An 8,286-nucleotide genomic window follows, 5' to 3' on the forward strand; every position below is an offset into this window, starting at 1 on the left:
CGTTTCTTAATTTCGTTAAAGTGAAGATTTGGTTTATTTAGTAATTTTTAAATTTGTTTTTTTTTGTTAATTAAAAAAAATAATAAAAAGTTAAAGAAAAAGAATTAATTTAATTTTCTCCAAACACAGGAATTAGCTTTAACTCCTGAACCAAATGCTAGTTGAAATACTCTATCATTCTTTTGTAATAATTCGCATCTTTCAAGAAACATAAATTCATACCAAATTGATGCTGATGATGTATTACCAAAACGACATAATCCTGCACGAGATGGCATACAATCTTCATCAGTCAAATTAAATTTCTTTTGAACTGCATCAATAACCCCTCTTCCACCAGCATGAATACAAAACCCTTGAAAAGCTTTTCTTACATCTAAATTACATGTAACTTCTTCATTTTCTTTAGCAAAGAATTTTTTTACTGAATATGCTATCTTAGAGAAAAGTGGAAGATATTTAGGAAATAGTATTTTTACATTTTCATCAATAACATCTGATATATAATTAATTAATGTTCTTCCTATAGAAACTCCATCTGAACCAGTCTCATCTTCATCATGAAAAATAACTTTATAAGCATTATCATCAATAGCATTGTGAATTCTAACTGTTTCTTCCATTTCATACTTACATTTTTTGATTAATGACTTCTTATTAGTTAAAAGAATAGCAGCTCCACCAGATCTAAATAAAGTGAAAAACATTAGTTTAGATTTATCTGAACCAACATATGTGGGTGCAGTAATATTTTCTGTGGAGAATACTAAAACTGTGCTATTAGGATGACTGCATAAGAAGTCTTTAGCTAAATCGCATGATATAACACCTGCAGAACATCCCATTCCTCCAAGATGCCAATTTTTACATGTTTGTTTCATTTTGTATTTATTCATTAACATAGCACCTATTGATGGAGTTGGGTTGAATATAGAACAGTTAGTAATAACACAATCTACGTCTTTTGTAGGATCAATCTTAGTTTGTTCAAATAATTTATCACAACAAGCTTTCATTACAGTTTCTACTTCTTCACGAGCAAGTGCCATTGACTTTGGGACATATTTTTCTCCATGGTACATCTTTGGAAGATGTGTATGTTGACCTAATCCTGTTACTTTAGCTACTCTAATTACAAAATCTGAACATTCTTTATCTAAAACATTTGCTATAGGACCAAGACATTCTTCTGCAGTGCTTTCATATTCAGGACCAAGTTCTGCAACTGTAAAATCAAGTAAATATACGTGCTTATCAGAAACAAAATAATACATTGTAAAAGCAACCCCAATAATACATGAGATAACAGTAACAACTAATGGAATAATATTTTGTTCATCAAATAGTGGAGCATTTTTGAATAAAGAAGCAACGAAAGAAGCATATAAAGCAACACAAGTGAAAAATAATAACTTAGGAGTTTGTTCTAAGAAAATAACAAGAGGAGATGGATGAATAATATTTTTCTTTAATTTAGGTAAAATTTCATTTTGTTCTCCTTGTTGAGAAGGGTACCAATAATTTGCTTGTTCAACAGACATCAAAGGTATATTCAAATCTACTAGTTCTTCTTTCTTTTTATATCACAACAGACAATCAGGTTTTTTGTCTGTCTAGTTTAACAAAATAGTTATGTAAAACAATGAAAATTAGTTATTCTTGTTATAAAATTAAGAAAAAGAATTTGACTATTCATTCATCTATTGACTATTTTTAAGAAAAATCGAATTGAAATTATCATTTTTCACTTCTTTTTTACTGATTATCAACTAGGGTTCAATATTTGTTTCAAAGAAATTGATTCAATATTAATTACAATAGAATTCTCTATTACTTCTTATTGGTAGTTCCTTCATTATAACTTACTGAATTGAAACTTTGTTTTTGTTTTTATGTTTTCCTATTGAATAAATGAGCTAAAAAAATCAAAACATTTTTTGTTTTATATAACGTATAATAAATAACAAAAGAAAGATATGAACAATTAATTCTTTTAATTTATTGATGGAAGAACAAAACCAAATATTACCAAAGAAATATTTTCAATACCTTCAAGAAAAATTATTGAAATTTAATCCTCAAACAAATGAAAATTGTCTTTGTTCAGGAGAAATAACAGATATTATATCAACAGTAATTCCTATACTTGAAAATGAACCAACACTATTAGAATTATCACCTCCAATCAATATTATTGGAGATATTCATGGATGTTTTAATGAAATGGTTGAGTTATTAAAGAAAACATTAATTCCAAATGCCTCATATTTATTTCTTGGAGATTATATTGATAGAGGGAAATTTGGTATAGAGGTTATGTGTTTATTATACTTATTTAAAATACAATTTCCTAATCAATTTTTTCTTTTAAGGGGGAATCATGAATCGTTTTCAGTTTCTAGTAGAATGGGAATAGCATCATTTCATCAACAATGTTTGTTTTATCATTTTATTTTGATAATAATAGTATTGACAAAATAATAGGTGTTAATCGATATTCTGAAATTATTTCATTACATTTTTTTAATAGTTTTAATTACCTTCCTATTGCATGTTTAGTAGATCACTCAATGTTATGTCTTCACGCAGGTATTTCTCCTGACCTTAAAAATATTGATCAATTAAAAAAAATACATCGTCCAATAGAAATACCAGAACGAGGATTGTTATTTGATATTTTATGGTCTGACCCTTTTATTCCTCAAACAAACAAAACTGATAATAAAACAAATGTTGACTATGATGGGTTTATTCCAAATACAAATCGTCAATGTTCGTATTTTTTTGGACAAAAAGCACTTGATACATTTCTTCAACAAAACCAATTAAAATATTTATGTCGAGGACATCAAGTTGCAGATGGATTTCAATTATCAATGAATAATAAATGTATTACTGTTTTTAGTTGTCCTGGATATGGAACAAACAATAGAGCTGGAATGCTTGTTATAAATAAAGGATTTAAGTGTCAATTTGTATATTCCAACTAAAAAAAATTTATTATAAAGGGTGGGAATTAAATTTATTATCACAAAACAAAATATTTAAAAAAGCACTCAATGAACCTCTAATATTAATTTAATACCTCCAAGAATTATTAATAAAACAACAACGTAAATGGGAAGAAATTTTATCATTACTGATTTTCTATCTATCGACTGTATTGGTTTTATTGTTTGTGACAACGTTCCATTAACAAAACACTTACCATCACTTTGAATATCATCAATAGACCCTTCAACAGAAACGTTATTTACTCCAAATAATGTTAATTGTTGAACAGTTTTTAAATGAATATTTTGCAATGGAGAGTCAATGACCTTCATAAGAAAAACATTTTCTGCTTTAATTTCTTTAAGGTTATCACAACAAACGATATCAACAATATTCATTGATTCTGCTGCCTTTAAGTCAATTGTTGTAATATTTTTTGAATATTGAATATATAATTTCTTTAATTTGTTTTTAGCAACATATTCAGGAAATCCAAATGGTTGTTCAACTTCAAGTTCTTCACAATTATCAACTGGAACGTATGAACGAACAATAGAAATGTTTTTTGCATGTAAGTCAATTGTTTTTAATTTACCAGTTATAAGAATAGAATTAAAAATGAATGATTTCATCTTTAATATTTTGTCATGTTCTCCACTTGCTTTTAATTTAAGATTCATTGGGAAATACAATTTCCATAATTGTGCTGAATAAAAATCAAATACAGATGCTTCAAATGATAAATATGTTCGTGTAACACCAGATGGTGTTGTAATTCGTTCTGGTAAAACAAAAGCCTTTTTTTGAATAAGAGATTCATTAATTTTAGAATTAAATCCACCTATTTTTATTTGAGGATTAATTACATATTTTTCCACTATTACTTCATCTAGTCCATGAACTTCTAATATTATAGTAGTATTCTCAGGAATAAATTGAAGTAATTTATCAAAAAATACTAATAAAGGAGTGTGTAATTCAATAATAAGTTTTTCTAGTTTTAAATCTTTAATTCCAATAGCTAATGTAGTAAATGCTCTTACATACCACCCACTTCCAAATTTTATTCTAACTACTTTTGTTGTTGGAGGAACTTCAAGATTTTCATCCTCAAAAACTTCTTTGTTATAATAATTCTCTTCTTTATGTAATTCAATCTTTTCTTTATATTTCCTAGAAACTAATGCCAGTGATTGTATACCATCACAATACTGAATAAGATTAGCAACTTCTTCTCCAGTAAAAGGTGTCATAATTATTATATTTTAGTTCTTTCAATTTGGGTTGAAGTACAACATGACGTGGCAAGTAGAAAAGGATTAACTAAGATAGCTTATTCTTCAATTATTTTAAAAAAGTGTTATACAAAACATTTTAATTATTTTTATTTTGGAGAACCTATAAATAAAACTATTCAAGTCATTTCTTACGTCTAACTATTACTAGTGGAGTAGGTTGTGTACGCTTAGGCTTTGTCTCATTCTCTTTCTTGGATAATAATGAAATACTTTTGGTGTTTTCTTTGTTTGAAATATTTCTTTTTCTTTCAAGGTTATTTCCTAAATTATTTCCAAACAATCTAAATGCTCGTTTGATTCCATCTCCAATAGCCATTTTCTTAGACATCTGGCAGGCAACCCCACGATCCTTATCATATGATGTTGCAACACCAATATCCTCATGTGAAGTTCCATCTTTCAATTCTATTTTTACCTGAGCAGAAGAAGTAACCTCAAACTGACCATTTTCATATTCTATTGAATCTATAGAGAATGAAGTAATATAATTTGACCAACCATCATCACCAAATATATTATTTGCCATTTCTACAATTGTCCACCATGGAACATAACTAATAATTCGATTGTTTTCATTATCTTCCATCGCTTTAATGACATCTACAGGTGTGTTTTTCTCTAACTGTCTTTGAATATCAGTATGATTATCAAACAACTCAAAACCAAAATGTGGTTTTATTTCATGAGACATATTTGTGTTATTTTTTGAGATTGTGTCTTTTCCTCAATAAAAATTCAAAAATAACACTTTTTTGTTATTTATGAATCTATTGTGTTTTATATAAAAATAACAGATTAATGTATTAAATGTTTATAGTTCTTAGAACTTAATGACGTGGATTTAAAAAAAGATAAATAGTAAAAATAATTATAAATAAATTATTTCAGAATAAAACCGAGATTAAAGAAAGAAATATAAAGGGAAACCCTTTATAAAATACTCAACTAATCAACCATGGCTATGATGAACACAATTATTACTGCTCAAGGAGAAGAATTTCCTCTCCAAGGAATGACTTTAGTTCTTAGACATCTTGCTCTTGAAGGTGATCAAAAGACTTCTATTTATTTAATTACTAAAGATGAAGATGATAAAGAAGTTAAAGTTCTTCTTGCTACTCTTTCATCAGCTGTTCCACAACATTCATGTGAAATTCCAATCACTGGAGAAACTGTAAAATTAATTTGTGAAGGAAAAGCTAAAGTTCATGCTATTTTAACTCCAGAACTAGAAGAAGATTTTGATGATTTTGATATGGACGATATGTCTGAAGATGAAGATGATAATGGAGAATTTGCTGAAGAAGGTGACGAAGAAGACGAGGAAGAAGAAGAAAAGCCAATTGAAGCACCAAAGAAAGTAGAGCCAAAGAAAGAGGAAAAGAAACCACAACAACCAAAGAAGGAAGAAAAGAAACCACAACCACCAAAGAAAGAGACAAAACCACAACAACACCAACAACCAAAAAAAGAAGAAAAGAAACCACAACAACCACCAAAGAAAGAGTTCAATAAGAAAGAAGGAAAGAAAATGAATAAGAAGAATAATAAAAAACATTAAAATTGATTGATTTTTCTATTTATTATTATTTTATTTTGTTAGAAAAAGAATGAAGCATTAATAAAAAGGTTTTGATACATAATGAATTTATTACTTTTAGCTTTTCGTTTTCACTTCAAAAGAAAGAAAAAAGAAAAAACAAAGAGAACTTAGAAATTATTTAATATTCGTGTACTATGCAACAACTTGAACAACTAGAAAAACAACTTGAATTATTTGGGCAAAAGGTGAATGAAATGGGAGAGTCATTAAAGTCACTTTCTATGGTCCAAAATGGTACTGAAGAATTAATTAAAAAAACAAGGGCATTACGTGAAACATCACAAAAACATCATCAAGAATTATTAGAAGCATTAAATAGCCATCAACAAACTATTGAAAGACAAATTAGTGAAATTCGAATTGCAATGGGATGTAGTATTGCTGGAGAAAGAAGAAATCCATTGAGTGATGAAGACATTCAACGAATAGAAATTTTAACAGGAAAAACAGCTGGGGAAGTAATATATCAAGCTTCAGTTGATGGATTTAGTAACAATCATTTCAACGAGAATGTTGGTGGAAAAGAATCAATTGTATTAGTTATATTTGATAGTGAAGGAAATGTGTTTGGTTCATATAATTCGAAACAAATTCCCGAAATAAAAAAAGAAGAAATAGAAACTATTCCAGCAAAAGGGTTGTATAATGACAGTGACCACTTCTTATTTGTATTAAGAAAGAAAGGAGTTTCAGATGTAAGAAAATTTACAAGAAAAGCTGATGGATACTCGTTATGGGTATTTGGTAGTATTGATAATCTTCTTTCAGTTAATGGAGCATTTGTTTTAGTAAATGAATGTAATAGGTCATTTGATTCATCTATTTCAGGAAATTTCCGAAGAGAATATGATGAAGACATGTTCATTGATAAAAAGAAATTTATGGTAAGAGATATTGTTGCTATTTCTTTTAATTAAACCTCCTTTCCTTCAAGTTTATTTGATAGTTGTTTTTATTATTTATTTATTATTCATTTTATCAATAATTTAATTAAAGAACTTTTCTAAAGAAATTTTACTTTTCATGTGGTGTTATATTAAATCATTATTCGGATTTCCTCAACAACAACAAGGCAACTCTCTTCTCTCTTCAATGTATGGACAGTCATATATTACAGTCCCTTCTGAACTTGCAACGACATTAACATTTTCACAATTAACCCTCCAACCTTCTCAACAAAAAATTAAAAAGGAAAAAATTACTTTGGACAAGGTGTATAACGAAGCTAAACCACAAAACCCAACGATTTCTCAACAAATAAGACGAGTTGGAAAAATATTTGCTGTGTTATCTGAAGACAGAAAAAAAGATATTTTAAATTTAATTAGTCCATCCTCTGCAGTGATTATAAGCAACCCTAGACTTAGAATGAAAATGATTGAGAAAAGAATTAACCAAATGAATAAACGCATCAAACAACTTGAAGAAATACAAAAAGGAAAAGATGTTGAAACACAAAAAATAAAACTATAATTTATAATAAATAAAACTATATTTTATTATTTTTTATTTAAGAAAAATATGAAAGTAATAAAAAATAAACTAAAAATTAAATAAACAAGGGTATGAGTTCATTTAATACTTGTAGAATTCTTCCAAGCGTAGCAACTAAATTAATTGATATCTGCAATCGTTTGAAAGGAGAAAGTGTTGTTGGGTTATTGAGTGGACATCGTTCATTTGGAGAAATTTTTGATGTTATGGATATTATTCCAATTTCTACAGTTTGTTTTCTTTAAAATTCATTTATATTGTTATAACTTAACTTCTAACGATATTAAGAACCCTAATTGTCAAATCGACCCAGAAGAAATTATGAAAACCATCTCTTCTCATATTAAAGTATTTGATGAAGAAATGATTATCGGCTATTTCCAAGTAAGTTCAAATCTTCCCACTCCACAAATTACTAACTTACATAAGTTCTTCAATGAAGCACAAAAAGTTCCATTGTTCATTGCTGCAGGATGTGATTCTACTTTTAAAATTGTAGCATATACTAGTACACTCCCAAGCGAAGATAAACCTGTTGAATTTTCAACTACTGGTATTACATATCCTATTGATGCTCTTGACCGTATTGTTCTTGCTACTCCAGTTGAAATTATTAAGAATTGATTTTCAGTGTATTGAACTAAAATAATATGGTTTTTAAAGATAAAAAACAATTAAATTAACAATTAAATTTAGAAAAAAGAAGATAAATACTATGCAAGAAAAAAGAAGTATTAATAGAAATAGCTTCTATTCTTTCTTATTCATCAGAGAGTAATCTCGTCACTTCTTCTACTATATCTACTGAGTATATTTGGTTGTGATAGAAGCAATATTCCATCACATTCTTCATATTCTTTATTACATGTTTTTAACTTCTTTCTCGATGTCAATCTC

The 8,286-nt window shown here is 27.8% G+C and overlaps 8 protein-coding genes across 8 annotated transcripts; 5 read left to right on the forward strand and 3 right to left on the reverse strand.

Moving 5' to 3' along the window:
• Positions 1–104: 104 nt before the first annotated feature.
• ENU1_166730 (fatty acid elongase, putative) lies at positions 105–1,541 on the reverse strand (the record flags this gene model as incomplete). The annotated part of the gene is made up of 1 exon (XM_008861015.1): positions 105–1,541. One exon carries the CDS (start codon positions 1,539–1,541, stop codon positions 105–107), a length of 1,437 nt encoding a protein of 478 aa, XP_008859237.1.
• Positions 1,542–2,004: 463 nt separating this feature from the next.
• ENU1_166740 (serine/threonine protein phosphatase PP1, putative) lies at positions 2,005–2,990 on the forward strand (the record flags this gene model as incomplete). The annotated part of the gene is made up of 2 exons (XM_008861016.1): positions 2,005–2,434; positions 2,485–2,990. 2 exons carry the CDS (start codon positions 2,005–2,007, stop codon positions 2,988–2,990), a joined length of 936 nt encoding a protein of 311 aa, XP_008859238.1.
• A 66-nt stretch (positions 2,991–3,056) lies between these two features.
• ENU1_166750 (hypothetical protein) lies at positions 3,057–4,247 on the reverse strand (the record flags this gene model as incomplete). Its single annotated transcript, XM_008861017.1, has 1 exon — positions 3,057–4,247. One exon carries the CDS (start codon positions 4,245–4,247, stop codon positions 3,057–3,059), a length of 1,191 nt encoding a protein of 396 aa, XP_008859239.1.
• A 166-nt stretch (positions 4,248–4,413) lies between these two features.
• On the reverse strand, positions 4,414–4,983 carry ENU1_166760 (Rad52/22 family double-strand break repair protein, putative; the record flags this gene model as incomplete). The annotated part of the gene is made up of 1 exon (XM_008861018.1): positions 4,414–4,983. One exon carries the CDS (start codon positions 4,981–4,983, stop codon positions 4,414–4,416), a length of 570 nt encoding a protein of 189 aa, XP_008859240.1.
• Positions 4,984–5,247: 264 nt separating this feature from the next.
• Positions 5,248–5,853, forward strand: ENU1_166770 (hypothetical protein; the record flags this gene model as incomplete). The annotated part of the gene is made up of 1 exon (XM_008861019.1): positions 5,248–5,853. The coding sequence occupies one exon, from the start codon at positions 5,248–5,250 to the stop codon at positions 5,851–5,853; it is 606 nt and encodes a 201-aa protein (XP_008859241.1).
• A 176-nt stretch (positions 5,854–6,029) lies between these two features.
• Positions 6,030–6,812, forward strand: ENU1_166780 (hypothetical protein; the record flags this gene model as incomplete). Its single annotated transcript, XM_008861020.1, has 1 exon — positions 6,030–6,812. One exon carries the CDS (start codon positions 6,030–6,032, stop codon positions 6,810–6,812), a length of 783 nt encoding a protein of 260 aa, XP_008859242.1.
• A 106-nt stretch (positions 6,813–6,918) lies between these two features.
• Positions 6,919–7,368, forward strand: ENU1_166790 (hypothetical protein; the record flags this gene model as incomplete). Its single annotated transcript, XM_008861021.1, has 1 exon — positions 6,919–7,368. The coding sequence occupies one exon, from the start codon at positions 6,919–6,921 to the stop codon at positions 7,366–7,368; it is 450 nt and encodes a 149-aa protein (XP_008859243.1).
• Positions 7,369–7,460: 92 nt separating this feature from the next.
• Positions 7,461–8,013, forward strand: ENU1_166800 (Mov34/MPN/PAD-1 family protein; the record flags this gene model as incomplete). Its single annotated transcript, XM_008861022.1, has 2 exons — positions 7,461–7,619; positions 7,678–8,013. The coding sequence occupies 2 exons, from the start codon at positions 7,461–7,463 to the stop codon at positions 8,011–8,013; spliced, it is 495 nt and encodes a 164-aa protein (XP_008859244.1).
• Between the last annotated feature and the right edge of the window lie 273 nt (positions 8,014–8,286).

The sequence above is a fragment of the Entamoeba nuttalli genome (assembly GCF_000257125.1).
Source record: "Entamoeba nuttalli P19 unplaced genomic scaffold asmbl_7202, whole genome shotgun sequence".
Lineage (NCBI taxonomy): Eukaryota > Evosea > Mastigamoebida > Endamoebidae > Entamoeba > Entamoeba nuttalli.